Source organism: Hylobates moloch, unplaced genomic scaffold (genome assembly GCF_009828535.3).
Source record: "Hylobates moloch isolate HMO894 unplaced genomic scaffold, HMol_V3 SCAFFOLD_24, whole genome shotgun sequence".
NCBI classification, from domain to species: domain Eukaryota; kingdom Metazoa; phylum Chordata; class Mammalia; order Primates; family Hylobatidae; genus Hylobates; species Hylobates moloch.
Genome location: NW_026652299.1, coordinates 2,978,068 through 2,997,901, shown reverse-complemented (window position 1 = coordinate 2,997,901; position 19,834 = coordinate 2,978,068). Strand labels below are relative to the sequence as shown.

Sequence of the window (19,834 nt, the reverse complement as noted above, 5' to 3'; positions counted from 1 at the left end):
TCATGAGCTACATATGTAATTCAAACATTTCTGGAAGTCAATTTAGAAAAGGAAAAAGAAACACAGGTGATGTTTTATTCAATTATTTAATATATTTTATTTAACCCAATATATCCAAAGCATTTCCATTTCAACATGTAACCAATAAAAATAATAATAATAATTTTTTTTTTTTTGAGACAGAGTCTCGCTCTGTCGCCCAGGCTGGAGTGCAGTGGCGCAGTCTCGGCTCACTGCAAGCTCCGCCTCGCAGGTTCACGCCATTCTCCTGCCTCAGCCTCTCCGAGTAGCTGGGACTACAGGCGCCCGCCACCACACCCGGCTAATTTTTTGTATTTTTAGTAGAAACAGGGTTTCACTGTGGTCTCGATCTCCTGACCTCATGATCCGCCCGCCTCGGCCTCCCAAAGTGCTGGGATTACAAGCGTGAGCCACCGCGCCCGGCCTAAAAATAATTATTAATGAAATATTTTACAGTCATTTTCACACTGTCTTCAAAGTCCTGTTTGTATTTTACACTGACTGCGCATTTTGTTATGGACATTAAATTTTTATTAGAAATACTTGATCTGTGTTTAGATTTTATAAAATTTACAGTTGAAAATGTGGATTTACCAAGTTGTTCCAAACACACTTAAAAGTTTCCAATAACTCAATCAGGTATCAGCTTCTAAATTTAAATTGTAATTAATTAAATAAAATGAAAAATTCAGTTTCTCAGTCATACTCGTCCCATTTCAAGTGCTCAGTAGCTATTTGTGGCTAGTAGCTATTGTCTTGGACCATGCAGATCTAGAAAGTCTAAGACCAACAGCACCAACTAATTGCCACAATTATTTGATTTGCTTTGTGTCCAAAGATGATTCCAGGTTAGTCCAATTATAAAAGTCCTTGGCTTGACCATCACGTTTTCTGCATGATTGCATCCCAAATTGTCTTTTGACTGAATTGCTTATTAATTCCCCTCTAGTCACTCAGGTTTCCTCACTGTTTTTGGGCACGTAAACTTAACCTGATGCCTGCACTGTGACTCTTGGTGTCCTCCACCTTCAAGATTTAAAGAACAGGCAAGTTTATTGGCTCATGAACAAGAAGTCTAGAGCACAGTGGGCTTTGGTTTTGGTGGATCCCAGTGCCTTGATCATGTCATCAAGGACCCAGGTTTTTTGGCCTCATGGTTTTGTCATAGGCATCTTTGGCTTCATCTCTGGTCTACTTTTCCAAGAAGTCATAGAGTATTTCCAATAGCAATTGGAGCTGGATGTTATCCTCCAGCTGGAGATAGAAAGGCAGGGTAACACAATTTCTTTCCAAAAATGTGGCAAACTTTTTGTTTTGTCTCCTTATCTTGCTCATCCCTGAACCAATCACTGGGAAAAAGAATGGGGTGGTCATGTCTGACTGAGGCTAATGAAGACCCATTCTTGGATTTGGGGACAACTCTCCAAACCACGTTCTTCCTACGCAATAGGAGAAGGGGGGGACACATCATCTCAATAACCAAAACACCTCTTTTTGGTTTTTTACTTCTTTTATCTTTTTTTATTGTTGCAAAATAGATACAACATAAAATGTACCATTTTAACCATTTTAAAGTATACGGTTCAGTGGCATTAACTATGATTACATTGTTATGCAGTCATCACCATCATCTATCTCTAGAATATTTTCCGTCTTCCTGAACTGAAATTCCATACCCGTTATATAATAACTCCCCATTCCCTCTCCCTCCCGTATCCTGGCAACCACCATTCTACTTCCTGTCCCAGGAACTTGACTACTCTAGGTACCTCATATAAGTGGAATCATATAGCATTTGCCCATTTGTGACTGGCTTATTTTCACTTAGCATAATGTCTTCAAGGTTCATCTATGTTGTAGCATACGTTAGAACTTCTTTTTAGGGCTGAATAATATTCCATTGCATATATACACCACATTTTGTTTACCTATTCATCAGTTGATGGACATTTGGGTTGCTTCCATCTTTTGGCTATTGTGAATACTGCTGCTATGAACACAAGTGTACAGATACCTGTTTGAGTACCTGATTTCAATCTTTTTGGGGGTATATACCTAGAAGTAGAATTGCTGGATCATATGGAAATTCTATTTTTAATTTTTTGATGAACCACCATACTGTTTTCCATAGCAGTTGTACCATTTTACATTCCACTAACCATGCACAAGAGTTTTGATTTCTTCATGTCTTGGTCAACACTTCTTTTCTTTTCTTTTCTTTTTTTTTTTTTTGGTAGTAGCCATTCTAATGGGTGTGAAGTGGTATTTCATTGTGATTTTGATTTGCATTTTCCTGATGATTAGTGATATTGCATACTTTTTATGTGTTTATTGGCTATTTGTATATCTTTTTTGAAAAAATGTCTTTTCAAGTCCTTTGCCCATTTTTTTTTTAACAACTGGCAATCAATTTATTAAAATAGTTGACTTAAGCATCTCCAGTGATGACTTCCACCTCAACTCCTGGCTCCATACTGATGGAAGTAATCTGCTTAATCTCAGAAGGGCTGTGCAAGTCAATGAGTTGCTTGTGGATTCTCATCTGGAAATGATCCCACGTCTTAGAACCTTCACCAAAAGGAGTTTTTCTTGTAGTGATTCTCGAAGTAGGCATTTGAACTGGTCCTTTCACTTTGAGATTCCTTTCCTTTGCTCCTCTGATCAAGTCAGCACACACCTCCTCCAGGGATTTTAAGCTGTGGCTCATAAAGAGTGATTCGAATTCAGTGAATTGCCACCTCCGGCTCCACGGGTGTTTTTCCAGTACCTTTAAAAGCCACAGCTGCTGCGTGGCTTCCTGACTGACTGGTTCCTCAGTGAGAGCGACGGCAGCGAGTCAGGAGCAGGAGCAGAAGCGGGCAGACCACAGCTCGGCACCACTTTCGACGACGTCTTCCTCAAAGAGCTCTAAATTTTTTTTTTTTTTTTTTTTTTTTTTGAGACAGAGTCTCCCTCTGTAGCCCAGGCTGGAGTGCAGTGGTGTGATCTCAGCTCACTGTAACCTTTGCCTCCCGAGTTCAAGCGATTCTCCTGCCTCAGCCTCCTGAGTGGCTGGGATTATAGGCACGTACCACCACACCCAGCTGAAGTATTTTTAGTAAAGATGGGTTTTCACCATGTTGGCCAGGCTGGTCTGAACTCCTGACCTCAAGTGATCCGCCCACCTTGGCCTTTCAAAATGCTGGGATTACAGGTGTGAGCCACTGCACCCTGCCCAAGAGCTCTAATTTTTAAATAGCTTATTTACAAAGCACTCTGTGCTTCAGGTCAAACATTTGTCAAGCATCTGCAATATCCCAAGAACTATACAGATTTCATTAACTAATTTTAAAATTAAATTAAGACCCAGAGAGGTAATAGGATCTATATAAGAATACTCGAAATAGTGAAAATAGCCCTGTTTCTGGAGGTTTAGCTCTGCCACTATCATGATTTCTACTGTACAACACACCCATGCAAGTCACTTTAAATTATTTCATAGGTTAAAGGCCTTTTTACCAAAAAAGAAAAAATTTTAAATTAAGTCCTTACTCGTGCCAGGACCTGTGCTAAAGTGTGTGTGTGTATATAACGTTTCTCATTTAAATCTCCTGAAACGTCTGTAAGATAGGTTCCACTATTATCCCCATTTTACAGATGGAAACATGAGCTTAGAAATGCTAAGTCACCAGCTAGAAATAATGCAGCTAGTAAGTGACAGTTATTTGAATAGAGTCTGACATCAGAGACTGTACTCTTTTAAGCACACACACAGTATTTGGATACTCTTGTATCACAGATAATATAGGGAATTTCAATATGTAAAACAATTCAATTAGTTCACAATTTTAGTCAATTTGGTACATATCATTCACATGCTTATAAACAGAAAATAATAGGAAAAATCAGTCAACAAACACCTGGGGAGAGAGGGAAAAGGCAACTTCATTTCTCTTTTGATAAGATTCTAAATACCACAAATAGGAGAAAACAGCCGAATCGAAAGTTAGGAAATCCGTAACTTCAACCTTCATAAAGCGTAAAGTGTGTCTTTAAGAAGCAAAGATTTAGGGAAGTCCCATTTGGGCACCCCTCACTCTCAAAAATAAGAGAGCTTTTCTCCTTTTTCTTTTTTCTTTCTTTTTTTTTTTTTTTTTTTTTGAGACAGAGTCTCATTCTGTCACCTAGGCTGGAGTGCAATGGTGCGATCTTGGCTCACTGCAACCTCCGCCTCCCAGGTTCAAGTGATTCTCCTGACTCAGCCTCCTGAGTAGCTGGGGTTACAGGCACATGTCACCATGCTCGGCTAATTTTTGCATTTTCAGTAGAGACAGGGTTTCACCATTTTGATCAGGCTGGTCTCGAACTTCTGACCTTGTGATCCACCTGCCTCGGCCTCCCAAAGTGCTGGGATTACAGGTGTGAGCCACTGAGCCCGGCCCTGTTCTCCTTTTTCTTTCTTTTGCCTATTAAACCTCTGCTCTTAAAACGCACCTCCCCCTCCGGCCCCGCTCCCCCAGCCCCCAAAGAAAGAGGCAAAGATTTAAAAGGTTAACAGGAAAAGACTACTTTATCACATTTAGCTTGAACGCTAAGTAGTAACATTTACTAAGGTCCACAGTTTACTGCTTACTACACAGTTTACTACTTTACTACACAATAACCCACCCTGGACTGATGGCTTCTTCAGGAACACAGAGAGAATGTGAAATACAGGAATTCCTGATAATCCTGCATTCTTTGAGCATCCATTATATCAAGCTGATGTTTTTATCCGTCATCATTGTGTATAGTTCCTTTGTTGTAATTGTTCCTTTCTCTTTGGTCTCACATTTTTTCATTCTTTTCACCATTGCTCTTTTGGGTTTTGTCTTTGGAATCCAATACATTCTCCAAAGAACCTTTAGCCAATGTGCCACCATCCTCTCTTCCTGTTTCCTGCCTTTTTTGTTGTAGTTGCTGTGCTTCCTCCTGCCTGTGCTTTTCCTCAAGTGTTTTCCGGACTTCAGCTTCTTTATATCTTAGTTTAAGGCTTTCAGAGAGTCTTTCAGCTTCTTCAATGGCTTTTTTGATGTTTGCAGGTCTAAGTATTGAATGGACGTAATCCTCTTAGTGCTTATTTTCTCTGGTTTAACTTCTGTCTTCTTATTGAGGTCTTTTAGTGAAGAACTGAGGTAGAGTTCTTTAGGAACTAAAGCCACAGCAGGCATGGTGAATTATCTTTTGTTTTCCATGTTCACAATAGATGCTATATTTCCTTAAAAGTAGTTTTTTCCACGGTGTCGGGCGTGCTTCACTAACACCAGCCTTCTCGCCAAAGACCCATCTCCCAAGAACTTGAGGGAGAATTAGCCTTGGCTACTAGGATGGAATCCAGCCCAGCTCATCGTCCTTTGCCAATTTTTTAAATATTTTTTTTTGTTGTGAGTTATAGGTATTCTTTATATATACTGTATATTAACTCCTTATCAGATGTATTATTGGCAAATATTTTTCCCATTTCATGAGTTGCCTTCTCACTCTGTTGATAGCATCCTTTGATGTGCAAAAGTTTTAATTTTGATGTAGTTAAATTTATCTGTTTTTTTCTTCTGTTACCGCCCCCACCCCGCCCCCCGGCCTTTTTTTTTTTTTTTTTCCTGAGATGGAGACTCACTCTGTCGTCCAGGCTGGAGTGCAGAGGCACAATCCTGGCTCACTGCAATCTCTGCCTCCTGGGTTCAAGCGATTCTTCTACCTCAGTCTCCAGATTAGCTGGAATTACAGGCATGTGCCACCATGCCTGGCTCATTTTCGTATTTTTAGTAGAGACCAGGCTTCACCAGGTTGGTCAGGCTGATCTCAAACTCCTGACCTCAAGTGATCCACCCATCTCAGCCTCCCAAAGTGCTGGGATTAACATGCGTGAGCCACGGCGCCTGGCCTGTTACCTATCTTTTGGTGTCCCTTTTCAATTGTTTTGAATCCTACTTAGCCCATTTCCTATGTTAAGCCTTCTCAGACATCACTGAGAACTCCATCCTCTGTACTCCCACTAGTTTCTAAGCTGCCTGAGGGCGATGACTTATTTTGCAACCTCCCTTCAAATGAGAGGCCCTACGGTATCTCCCTTGAAAAGGGTTCACTTAATAAATCTAAGTTTACAGAGTGACAGCAAATGCCCTTTGCTCAGTTAATAGCTGATGGATGAACAGATGAACGAATGAATGATGACTGAACGCAGTGACACACAGACACGTCTCTGTCCGCTTGAGAATCCTGACCTCCTCAGATAAACCAGTGTATGCACGGTTCTGGGCATCTTCTGGTGGGTTCAGGGAAACTGAGAATTGGACTGTCCTCTCTAGTATATTATGAAGTTGACCATTAAGATGATGGGTCTCTGAGCCAGAGTCTGAGAATTACTTAATTTAAAAACAGATGAGAAGGTGGCACTTGGGTCTTTTTAATCTACTTCCACTGCTTATGAGGAGGGGAAATAAAACTGGTACTATTTACAAGGGTTTATAAAAGTTGCTTTTAGTAGTTCTGTCCTCTCAGCTAGGCAGAGAACACTTGTATTTTCAGGTATTACCCGAATTTAAGCAACAGATGTGTTCCTAAAATTAACTAACTTATTTGTTTTATGATCATTTGTTCAGCACCCAATAACATCTAACTTTCAAGAGCTTATACTATATACATGTCAGGCACCATGCTAGGTGCTTTAAAAGCATCATTTCTTTTAATTCCCCCAGAAATCACAAGATGATATTATTCCAATGGCAGAGATGAGGAAACTGAGTCTTAAGGAAATTAAATACCTTGCTGAGGGTCATACATCTAGTAAGTGGCTGAGGTGGGATTCACACTCAGGCATTGCTTCTTCCTAGGGTAGAATCCTTATTCAGTATGCTGCCCACTATGTACTAGTTGCTACAGACACAAAGATATCAAGCAGATATCACCGCCCAAGTGCAGTGCTAGAGACAGGCACAGGAGATTAGGGGAACATCAAGGAGGGCCACCAACTCTTTACAGGTGTTTAATGAGCTGGGAAAGTCTGAGGAAGGAGGGTTGAGCTAGGTCTTAGAGGAAAAGGAAGTTCTGGAAAAATAGAGTGGACACCCAGTTGTTCTGCCAGCCGGGCACCATGTCTGGGAATACCATCCCTCTTCTTTTGGGAACCTTCCCACCACGGGATTCCTCCATAATCTTACAAAATCCCTGATTCTGGTTGATTGGTTTAGTACTAGACGCCAACCTAAACCAAGGCCAATCAAACCCAAACTCTGAACAAACATCCATCCTTATCTAGTGGTAGAAGTTGAAGAATGAAACCCAGGGCCTATTGGGAGCTGTTTCCCAAGTGATTTTCTTTTGGGATCAGGATGATCCAGACCTAGTTATCTAGAGATTTTAACCGGAAATATTGGATATGATCTCCATCCTGTTCTTGGCTTGGGCAGCCAGACCGGACTTGCGGGCTCTTGGAGGTCGCATCCTGTCCTTCCCCCCCGGCAAGCAGAGTGACTACAAGTCCCGGGATGCGCAGCGCTCGGAGTCGGGCGGGGGCCTGGCGGACCTCGACGGTGACGTCACCGTCCCGGGGAGGGCCAGGGGAGGGCGGGGCGGAGGGGCGGGTCGCAAGGCGGCAGAGCGCGCTGGTGCTGATGCAGGATGGCTGAGCGCGCAGGAGCCCGGGAGGTCTGAGCCGGGCGAGGCTCGCTCCCTGCGCATCGCCTCCTCCGCCCGCCGCGTGGTCGCGGATAGGTGGGCCGGGGGGCGCTGGGCAGGGGCGGGGCAGGGCCAGGGCAGGCCGGTCTGCAGCCGGAGGGGCCGGAACGGAGAAGCTGCCCACCTTCCCGGGCTCGGAGCGGCCGGGGCTGCCCAGCCGGCCGGGCTCGCGATGACCTGCTGAGAAGCGTCGTCGGAGGCTGCAGGAGGCGGCCTAGCTGTGGGCGGTGCGGCTCGCGGCCTCCTCCCTCGTCGTTCCCGGCCCCGGCCCCCCACCCATCCCCGCGCCCCCTCCCTACCGCCGGCCGAGATGGCGGATCCAGCAGAATGCAGCATCAAAGTGATGTGCCGGTTCCGGCCCCTCAACGAAGCGGAGATCGTCCGCGGGGACAAATTCATCCCCAAATTTAAAGGCGATGAGACCGTGGTGATCGGGGTAAGTGGCTGGGGCGTCTGCCTCCCCTGCTGCTCCGCGCCGCAGCTCGGCGCCCCGACGCCCCAGACGCAGCGGAGGTGTTTAGGCCGCCCCCTCGGACATTCCCGCGGGGCTGGCCTCTCGGGTGGACCTGACCAGAGACCCCTCGCCCCCAGCCCTATGGTTCCCTCCCGGGCGGGTGGAGAGGCGGTCGGGAGCGGCGGGCCGGGCGGGGGTGGCGGGGGTGGGGGTGGGGGGCGAGGACGGGCTCGGCGCCGCCATTGTTCGCCGGGTGGGGGCCCGGGTGAGCCCATTGTTCCCCACGTTCGCCTCGCCGCGTGGGTAGTGTATTCGGGTGACCCTCAAGCCGGGTGCCCAGGCCCCCTTTAAAGTGTGAGCTCTGCAACCCGCAAATGCTTCTGGGCATCAATCAATTCGATTTACCAAAAGCCTTGCCTCTTCTTCTCACGACCTTAGCAAAAAAGAAAGAAAAAGGGGTACAGGAAAATTTCTAGCCGCTTGTCGGAGCTCCCGCGGCAGTGTAGACGCGGCTCCCCGCGGTGTTTCACCTTGCTCGGCGCGCGGAAGGCGGAGGGTTGGGGGAGTACTGGTGGCCTCGGTGTCCCCTGGAGACCTGGTGTGTCTCCCGCTTCCTCTCACGCCTGGCTGCCCTGGATGTGGAGTCCCGGCTTGATTCCTCCCCTCTGGGATGACCTCCCTCCCATGTCTGCAGACCCTCTGATGCGCCTCACGCTGGGTGGAGAGGAGGCTGTGTCCATCCACATCTGTGGGGCGAGGGGGCTCAGAGCGCAGCCAGATAGCCCTCTGTGCCAAGAGCAGAAGTTACTTTGTGCGGCTCAGACCCCCCTCCCTCTCTATCTCCCTTCCCCACCTTTTCTCCCCGACCCCCTCCCCCTACTTAGCTCGCTCTCTGCAGCTGGGGCTGCTGGTGGGGGGAGGGAACACCAATGGATTTTAGTTCTTAAAGGAATCTGTCAGATGAAATACACCAGCCCGGTCCCCCGCCCCTTCCCCGCCCGCTGTCCGTAGCGTGTGTGGCTGATGGTGCCCCCTTTGTATGCGAGCCGCATGGGGAGGGACCGAGTTAATGGGAGCCTCCCGGTCCCCGCTGACACGTTCCTGGCAGCCTGCTCCAGGCTGCTGATGCAGCCTTCCCGTCCCCAGCATTGATTAAGTGATGTCATCCTGATCACTGAGCATGCTCTGACTAACCCCCTCCTCCCCTTCCTCCAGTGGCTGGTGTATTTAGGTCAAGTGATTGACAGGTGACAGTTTACCGAGGGTATCGCAGGAGTCCGCCTGGCCTTTCCAGGCGTTTTCCAGCCCAGGCGGTCCCCAGCATCTTTGCCAAGGTTGTCTGCCGCAGTCCCAGCAGTCCCAGCGAAGGGCCCTGGGGACCAGCAGGTGCCAACTGTACCGTAAGGCGGGAGCTCTCCACGCTAGAGGAGCCTGGGCAAGGCTCTGGCCTTGGGGCTTTAACCTGTACCTCGCTTTAAAAGGCTGCTTTCCTTGACGACCTCTTCCCACTTCCCCATTTTCACAGTCATCAGGAGAGTCTGACCCCCAAACGCTGTGTGGATGGGCGATCATTCTGCGAGCTGACCTATGAGGGCAGGAAAGCGGGGTTTTCTCTCTGTTTAGTGTTAAACTTGCAGAGAAGATATAAGCTACGATTATTGATGAGGAAGGAACTTCTGCAGTTAATGGCAGATAAGTGTTAGTGACATATACATGGGCAGTACCTGGGGCATATAGTGACTTATTTGGTTTACAGCTCTCAGCCAGGATCTGCCTACAGCCTGATCTGCTACTTTCTGAGCCGGGCTGTGCTTTAGATAGAGTGGGAGTTACTGGGGACATCTAGTCCCTGCCCCTTGGCTTGTAACAATTTTTAAACGAGTAATTGTGCAGTACTGGAACATGTTCTGGCCACCCTATTTTTTTCCCAGAGGTTTTGAAGAGCCTGAAGAAGTTTTTCTTCTCCCCTCCTCCCTCCTCCCTCCTCCCCCATCCCCTTTCCCCTCTCCCCTCTCCCTCTCCCTTCTCCTCCTCTTCCTCTTCTCCTAGAACCAACGAAATGAAGTAATAATCTTCCTTGACCTGTATGCAAGGCAGAGATCCTTAATTTTAGAATTATCCTTCTTTAATATGACATTGCTATGAGTATATATTTCCTTATCGAAATATACATGTATTAGTGGCTAAATAAATTAAAACCAAGTCACCATATTAAAGAAGAAGTTTAAGTAAAGATCGTGGATGTGAATATACACATTGCTTTTCAACTGTAAAGTAAGTTTTGCTTATCCTACTCTAATCCTTTAATACAACAGTTTTCAGTTTTTCTAAGGTAAACTTTTTATTGAAATGAAGCGTTCATATAGAAAACTGTTATCATAAGTATACAGCTTGATGACTTTTCATAAAGTAAATGCTCCCTGTAACCACCTCACAGACTAAGAAACAGACATTTCAGGACCCTAGAAATCCCCCTTGTGGCCCTTCCAGTCCCTAACTTCCCCTGCTTCAGGGTAACCACGATTCTGACTTCTGATGCTGTTAGTTTTGCTTGTTTCTTTTTAACTTTATGTTACATAAAACCATAGCGTATGTTCTCTTTTGTGTGTGGTTTCTTGGGATTAAGTGTTATGCTTGTCAAATTCATCCTCATTGTTTTGTAGTATTCCATGATTTGTCTACTGACTGTTGATGGATATTTGGGTAGTTGCCAGTTTGGGGCTAATATGGCTAGTGCTGCTATGAACATTCATTTACGTATCTTTTGGTGAGTGCATGTACAGAATACAAGACTGCCAGGTACTGAAGGGTTTGGGAGTTGGGTTGGCATGTGCCAGGATCCTTCCCCTTCCTAATTGGTAATGTGGCACTAAAGGAAATGAGGGTTCTGGCAGTCTGTATCATGCCATATACAATAAGTAGAATGGTCCCAAGTCAATTCAATTGGAGCCGGCTGACATGGCTCAGTTGCAAGTGAAAACTGTCTGAGATGTACACAACCTTCCTTAATTCTAGGGGCACAGACTGGGGATGACCAAAGAAGCCCAGATCATCCAGAAATATGTCACCTTCAAACAGAGACAAGTAAAGAATGAATTTTGGTGGAGTTATCTGTTAGTCCAAATTCAGAATCCCAGAAATTCTTTGTGTTTTTGAAACCAGGGTCATTTTTTCCCTTAAAGTTCTGTTTGTTATGGAGATATATTCCAAGAAAGAGATTTTACAGGTGGAGTTTCTAGATTTCTCTTTTATGAAAATGTCCCCACTGGGAGAAATGTTCTCCATTACTCCTGCAGTTTTTCAGCTTTGTGCAAAGCTGTCTTTCCCTGACCACACCAGCCACAATCTTTCCCCCACTTTGAACTCCTATAGCATTTGTTTTGTGTATTATCTCCTAAGTTTTTTGCCTTGGATTATTATTAGCTTTGGTCATATGTCTAATGACATTGTAAGCCATGTTTAGAGACAAGAACCGTGCATATTTTGCTCGTTTATACTTCCCAGGGCTTTGTCCGTAGAAGGCACTTAGTAAATATTTATCCATCTCTTTGTGAATTCCGGAAACTTTACTTTGGTATATTTAACATAGTTTACAGAGTTTTTATTGGCTGTAGGCTGTGGGGAGTAGTTAAAAAATAATTTTAAAGATAAGTGCTGTTTCTCTGAGTGGGCCTGGTAAGATAGCATATATAATACTTAAAATGATATAAGAAAATTGGGAAAGAACTGCATTCAGCTTTGGCAAAAATTAGAAGAGCTAAAGACACTGATGGTGAACTAGAAGTAGAGGGTGGGGGTGGGTAAGTGATTAGAAAAGAGGCTCCCTCCCGTAACACATTAATTTTTCAGCAAAAATATTGGATTTACAGCATTTCTCAGAGTACTCCATTAGCTGCTAAAAGTCCCGGTGAGTCATCCATTACTTTGGGTACTGCCTATTGGTTTTGAAGCAACTGTATTAATGGAAGCTCTCTGACATGGTGAGTTCTCAGTAAAGTTCTTTGAAATGGACTTGCACACTTCACTTTCCTCTTATTGGGCTTTTCTCTTGTTTGCAGTCCTGAGAAAGCAGGTCTTGTTAAAGATGAGTGCTTCCTCCTGAGGGAACATGAGTTATGGCCTAAGAGCCAGAGCAAAACATCAGCCACAAACCCTGAGCTGGAAAGTGGCCCCAGTCTTCAGAAGCTTAGATTCTTTCTTGGCAGTGGATGGAGGGGGAAGGGGCCTGGAGACCTTGGAGACCAAATCCAAGCCTGAGTTAGGATTTTAGAGATTAAGTGAAGAAATACGGCTACACATTAAAACTTTTCTTTTTTCCACAGTAATGGTCTTCCAAAGCAATAACATTAAAACAATTTTTTTTTTTTTCAAATTTACACGCAGTAATACCACTTTTTTTTTTTTTTTTTGAGACTGAGTCTTGCTCTGTCACCCAGGCTGGAGTGCAGTGGTGTGACTCTGGCTTATCACAACCTCTGCCTCCTGGGTTCAAGCAATTCTCCTGCCTCAGCCTCCCAAGTAGCTGGGACTACAGGCGTGTGCTACCACACTCAGCTAATTTTTGTACTTTTAGTAGAGATGGGGTTTCACCATGTTGGCCAGGCTGGTCTTGAACTCCTGACTTCAGGTGATCCACCTGCCTCGGCCTCCCAAAGTGCTGGGATTACAGACATGAGCCACTGCACCCAGCCAGTAATACCACTTTTTTGGTGTATAGTTCTATGCTTTGGGCAAATACATAGAGATCTGTAACTATCTTGTATTAATTAGTTTTCTATTGCTGCCATAACAAGTTACTAGAAACTTAAAAGGCTTAAAACAACACATTTATTTTATGTCATAGTTTTTATAGGTCAGAAGTCCAGCAGGTGGGCTGATGTTTAGAGTCCTATAAAGCCACAATTAAGATATTGGCAGGGCTATGCTTTTTTTCTGGAGGGTCTAGGGAAGGATCCATTTCTTAGCTCACCAGATTGGTGGCAGATTTCAGTTTCTTGTGGTTGTAGGACTGAGGCACCCACTTCCTTGCTGACTGTAGCTGGGGGCTATTCTCAGCTTCTAGAGGCCACTCTCAGGTTGTAGCTACTTGCTCCCCTTCCTCCATCTTCAAAGCTGGCAGCAGCAGGTCAAGGCCCTCTCTTTCAGGCATGCATGTCTCTGATTCTTCTTCCTCCTTCCACTTTTGAAGACCCACGTGGTTACACTGAGCTCCCCACCCGAGTAATCCGAGATAATATTCCTCCTTTAAGGTCATCTGATGAGCAACCTTCATTGTATCTGAAATTGCTTTGTAAAGTTCCATTTACCATGTAACAATATATTCACAAATTCCAGGGATTAGGATATAGACATCTTTTGGGGCCATTATTCTGCCTACCACACACCACCATTATCAAGAGTCAAAACAGTTTATTACTCCAAAACATAAATAAAATAAAAGCCCGTATGCTTCTCTGGCAACCACTTATCTGTCTTCCTCTCTATAATTTTGCCTTTTACAGATTGTCATAAAATGGAATTATACATTAAGTATCTTTCTGAGTCTTGGTTCTTTCAGTTAAAAATTCTTTGAGATTTATTTATGTATGTGTATCATTAATTCATCTTTGTTTGCTTAGTATTCCATTGAATGGATATACCATAGTTTATTCAGTTGTTGAAAGACATTTGGATTGCTTCCAGTTTGGTATGATTATGAATAAAGCTGCTATAAACCTTTGTATATAGGTTCTGTGTGAGTATACATTTTTATTTCTCTTGGGTAAATATCCAGGAATGGGATTGCTGGGTTGTAAAGTAACCATACGGTTAACTCTATAAGAAACTGCCAAACTGTTTTCTAAAGTGGTTGTACCAATTTGCTTTTCCATCTAAAAGCAGTAACATTTTAAACCAAAGTAAGTTTATTTAGTCACTTTGTCTAAGTGCATTCTAGTCTAGTAGTGTCAGGATGTATCAGTTCTTCATTCCTCTGTGCCCTAAATTCAGAGATGTTTATATCGCCTGAAATGGGTTAGTGGTTTCCTTCACATGTACCCTGTGAAATCATGGACTGAGTCAACATCATAGAGAGCTGTAATCTGGCGTGTGTCACTGAGGCCACTCACTATTCACAGTAGGCACACAGTCAGTGAATGGGGTGGGTAGAGGTAGCAGGAAGAGAGACAAAACCGACTGTAGATTCGCTAGCTAAAAAAAAAACCTAGTGTGTTTTGTTTTTTTTTTTCAAGTTGCTGAGCTTTCCTGGACATGAGTTTTCTCGTACTGAAAGTGCAGATAATAATGACTTACTTCACAGGGTCATTTGGACGAAATGAAGTGGTGAGACAGCGTCTGGCAGAGAGAAAATGCTCAACAGGCGCTGATTACCTCCTATGTCTCCTATTCCCTTGGTGACCTTCCTCATGTCAACATTAGCTTTGGCCCCACAAATTAGTGCCCTCTTCTGGCTATCCCCTGAAAACCCTTCCTGCATTCCCATTTCTTAGGCATTTGTTCACCCCATTCTCCTGGTTGGAATACCCACTGTTTTCATCTATTTCTGGTATTTCTAACTATCCTTGAAGGCAAAGCTAATGTTTCATTTAGCTCTAGACTACATTAGCTGTTCCTTTGTCATCATGCATAAGATGTTTGTGTGTGTGTGTGTGTGCGTGTGTATATCTTCCCACGTAGCTTTTTCTTTTTTTAATTAATTTTTTGTCTCCTTTACTGTAGTTGTGTAGTTGCTTAGTAAATGTATCTTGACTGAAGGTTTTTTTCTCCCCCTTTCCCTGCCTGAAATCAAGACTCCATAAACGCCAACTTCTGCATTTCTGTAAATAGCTTGGGTATCACTGGAGACTTCCCTCTGGCTCACCTGTGCTTGTCTGGCCCGACTCCCCTATTTAATGATGTTTTCCATTCTCAGCTCTTCTTCCCATTCACAGTTGGAAACCTCCCCCTACCTTTGATTTCCCTCTCGTCCTTACCTCAGGTTTCCCACCTGTGTCTACTTATGTAAAAAAAGCAAAAACAAATTGCCTACTCCCTAATGGTTTCTCTTGAGTTAAAAAAAAAAATAAAGCCCCTTGACAGATCCAGTCTCATCTTACTTTCTCCTAGGTTTTTTTTCATGAAGTTCTAATTTTGTGGCTGAGAAAGCTCTCCCCGTAACCCATTTGCTGCACGTCAACCAAGTTCCTTTTAGTAGGAATTGAGTCGTTGAGTTTGAGGTTGTTTGTAAATATCATAGAGAACTCGGGAGAAAACTATTTTAGATTCATCATAGTGTCTTCACAGCACCGAACCTGAGGGTGAGTCAGATAGCCAGGATGAGCTCTGAGCTCTGAGCTCTGCCACTTCTTATCTGTGAGAACTTGGGCAAATTCCTAAACCACGCTGAGTTCCAGTTTTCTCACCTGTAAAATAGAGATAACAACACTCTCCACTGTCTAGGGCCGTTGTGTGCTAAGCCCAGTGGCTAGTCCACGGCAGGCATCCAGATAAGGCCCAGTAGTGCTTAGTTCTCTACACTGTTGTCCGGCTGATTAATCTTGGGAAGGTACAGACCCTTCAGAGGTTCCCCTGTGCCCTCAGGTTGGAAACCAGATGCTTCAGTAGGGGCATTCCAGGCCCTCCATACTGCGGGCCTGCCTACTCCCTAGCCTTACCCCTCACCCCATATTTCATCTGTGCTTCTGTTGCCCCTCAAGAAGATTAGGCTGCTCAATGCCCATCCCTTTTCCCTCAGCTGCTCACATCAACCCAAATGCCTGGGGAGACTATCCTCAAAGCTCACCTGCATGGCCTGCGAGCTTTGGAAGGGCATCCATTCGCCTTTAGACTCTCAGCCCACAATACCTCCTCTGACACTTTTTCTGATCAGCCCCTCTCTCCCACTTCTGCCAGCCAGGTGGAATCAGCCCCTTCCCCCTAAGCATCACTGTACTTTGCCCTTCCCCAGTAGAGCATTTCATTTATTTGGTAAATCTGTCCTTTCCTCCAATTAGGCTGAAAACCTTGAGGGCAGGAAATTGTGTCCCATTTATTTCCGTCTCCAAGGCCTGGAACAAGGCCTAGAACAGAGTAGTTGCTCAGTATAAGACGTCTTTTGAAAAACATGAAAAGGTGCTGACCCTCCTTGGCTGTTAGAGTTTGGGGTTATTTGCTTGGATTGTCACTTTGACCTCTGTCCAGCTCTGGCAATTTTTCTTTCCTTCTTTAGACATCTTTATGGTTTTATTATTATTGTCTTAAAATAAATAGCTTCTTTTTGTATATGTGGGGTTCCCAATATGTTGCCTGCTCAGTGAAGAAAATTTAGACCATGCAAAAAATCATAAAGAAGGTAAAAATTGCATTTTGGCCAGGCGCAGTGGCTCACACCTGTAATCCCAGCACTTTGAGAGGCCAAGGTGGGTGGATCACGAGGTCAGGAGATCAAGACCATCCTGGCCAACATGGTGAAACCCTGTCTCTACTAAAAATACAAAAAATTAGCCGGGCATGGTGGTGGGCGCCTGTAGTCCCAGCTACTTGGGAGGCTGTGGCAGGAGAATGGCGTGAACCTGGGAGGCGGAGCTTGCAGTGAGCTGAGATCTCGCCACTGCATTCCAGCCTGGGCGAAAGAACGAGACTCTGTCTCAAAAAAAAAAAAAAACAAAAAAATTACATTTAATTTTACTAACCAGAAAACACGACAATTAACATTTTATTGTATATTCCAGTTATTTTCTATTCTTACAACACACTTTGTTTTAAAACAAAGATATTTTATAAAATCTATTTTAAAACTCTTTTTTACTTAATAGTATAGTATACTAAACTAAATGCTGATGTCTGAAGTCTAATGCACTATACTTTTTCAGCATTTTAAAAGTTGCATATAATTTCATTATATGCCTAATCAATACTTTATTTCCTACTGATGGACCTTTGTTTTTCTGTTTGTTTTTTTTTCCTATTATAAACAAAGGCATGATATAAACAGTGGTCCACATACCTCCTTGAGGACTTGCCCAATTATTTTGTTAGAATACATTCCTAAAATTGAGATTACTGGGTAAGAGGATATACAAGATGATTTTAAGACACCCAGCACAGTTTTTGAGAGGGAGCAATTTAGAAATAGCAAATTGTCTTCTGTTTTATAGTCTCACTTCTCTGCTCACCCCATAGAACTGCTGCCAGTTTGTCTCATAAAGCATCCCTTCATATTCGAGCTAAATTAAATTCTTACCGAGGGTATGTGCTTTGTCATGCACTGTTAACCCCCAGATCTGGAACATGGCAATGCCTTCAGACTTTTAATGTAAACCATAGGATTTTGTAGGCTGTCTCTTGTCAGTTTCAATATCCTAAAGGATGTTGTTTGTTGGAGGTGATCAAAAGCTAAATCTCTCTCTGGAGGCAGACAGAGACAGAGGCCAAGATTGTAGTCTTAGAGAAAAATAGGATGGATATACCCTTTCTTTTTGGCGCTCACATTGAATGGCCTGTGATATCTTCTGGGCAATGGTAAGCTGAGAAAGGAAAAAAACAGCCCCCTCAGAGAAGCCTTAGACAGGACTGCTTTTTCTCTCCCCCCTTGATTCCTAGACTCTTTTAGAAAACTTATTATATAAAATTTCAAACATACACCAAAGTAGAAAGAATAACAAAATGTACTTATCAACCGGTTTTAACCATGATCAGCAAATGGCCAATCTTATTTTTTGTATACTCTCCTAACCTTTCTCCCCAACCTCACTAGATTGCTTTAAAGCGAAATCTTAACATCTCATATCTGTTGATCCACAAACTTCAATATGGATCTCTTTATTTTTAACATAACCACAACAACACTATCACACATAAAATATTAACAGTAATTCCTACTGTCAAATACCCAGGCAGTTCTACTTTTCTTCTTGCAGTTGGTTTGCTCAAATCAGAAGACTAGGTACTGTTAATTTCCAGCGAGGAGAAAGACATGCTCATACATGTTGACCTTGAAACAAGAGGAGCCTTTTGCCCTGATAGACTTGTCTAGTGTAGAGTCAGGTGTGGTAGTAGAAGCACACACGGGGCCATCAGGGCTAACCAAGATTCCCAGCCTATCCCCCCTCACAATGGCCATGTCCCAATTTTTTTTTTTTTTTTTGAGATGGATTCTCGCTCTGTCTCCCAGGCTGGAGTGCAATGGCACGATCTTGGCTCACTGCAACCTCCGCCTCCCAGGTTCAAGCAATTCTCCTGTCTCAGCCTCCCTAGTAGCTGGGATTACAGGTGCGTGCCATCACGCTTTACTAATTTTTTGTATTTTAGTAGAGACGGGGTGTCGCCATGTTGCCCAGGCTGGATTCGAACCCTTGAGCTCAAGCAATCCATCTGCCTTGGCCTCCCAAAGTGCTAGGATTATAGGCGTGAGCCACCGTGCCTGGCCCGGTCGTATCCCAATTATCCTTTGTAATCCACCAGTGCCAGTGTGTCAGGGTCACCTGGAAAGCTATTTAAAGAGCTTCCTGCTCTGTGGCCTTCTCCCTGCTGCTGCTTCACCTTGCCTTAGCTTGTGTAAGCGTCAGGGAAACAGGCAAATGCGTCTCATTTGTCTTCAGAACCCTCGCTTGTTAGATCGCCATCAACTACATTTGGAGCAGTCCTCTTAAGTGTGTCTAGGTGTATTGCATATCACCTTTTCCGCCAGTGCATACCCATCCTTGATATGAACTGAACGCTGGAAAATACGTCCACAGGGCTGAAGAGAAAGCATATATGTGAGAGCAGAATTCAGCGCAACACAGTACTTTAATGAAAAAGGTTCGTAGTTCTCTTTTTATGTCTCATATTCCTCTTCTCATTAAAGAAAAACTTTTGAAGGGAGATGGAGTTGGAGGAAAAGTGCAAATAAAAAACAAACCCCGGTGATTTATGCCTTTAGCATCTTTGGCTGCAGGGTATGTTCTTAAGAGCTGCAGATCACTAATAGTATTTTAGAAGCATTTTATTTGAAGATGTTCGTTACACAATTCTGTATTGACACATGGTGGGACTCTTCCTTTGTCAGGCTTACTCTTTTAGTGGTCTCTCCCATTTCCAGGTCTTATTTTGCCTTATTTTGCCAAGCAGTCGGCTTCAATTCTCTGAGGAGGTTATATCATAGTTTTTCTCTGAACGACCTGTCTGGCACCTCACTCCTAAGAGATTATTTTCACCTGGGAATCTGGGCACATAACAACTCCATCGATATTAGAAACTTTGGATGGTCATGGGGGAAGGGACTTCTGTTCCCCTTTCACAGCCACCTCTTGCCCCATAGACAGGGACAAATGCCAATCTGGTCAGTATCCAAACCTCTCCCAGTCCTGGTTCCTGGTGGGCAGGATCCCAAGTGAGGCTGTCAGTTCCTTCCTGCATCTGCCCTCTGTGACAGGCTGACCTCTGTAGGGTCTGGTTTCCTGGGATGGCTTCCAGGGCCGACTTCTTTCTCTCCTCTCTGATTGCTGCTGAGGGGATAAGTTCAGCTGGCTCCATAGATTCAGGCCCAACTAGGCTGGTCTTAAGGTTTAGAATAGGTTAGGCTGCAGGATGTTGGGTGGGGAGGTAAGGAAATGGGAAGACTCCACATAAGCCTCCTCACCTGGGTCTTTGGCCAGGTTCCGTATTGGGATGATAGGTGTGGGGGACCTACCTAGGTGGTGCTTG

At 44.2% G+C, this 19,834-nt stretch overlaps 1 protein-coding gene and 1 pseudogene across 1 annotated transcript in view; one reads left to right on the top strand and one right to left on the bottom strand.

Annotated features, from left to right (window-relative positions):
* Nucleotides 1-2,449: 2,449 nt before the first annotated feature.
* On the bottom strand, nucleotides 2,450-4,034 carry LOC116463024 (small ribosomal subunit protein uS10-like; annotated as a pseudogene).
* Nucleotides 4,035-7,634: 3,600 nt separating this feature from the next.
* Nucleotides 7,635-19,834, top strand: part of KIF5C (kinesin family member 5C) — a 152,513-nt gene continuing 140,313 nt past the window's right edge. Inside the window, exon 1 of the mRNA XM_032145941.2 lies at nucleotides 7,635-8,152. Coding sequence (XP_032001832.1) covers nucleotides 8,027-8,152 — 126 coding nt within the window. The 5' untranslated portion in view covers nucleotides 7,635-8,026. The remainder of the gene's footprint in view (nucleotides 8,153-19,834) is intronic.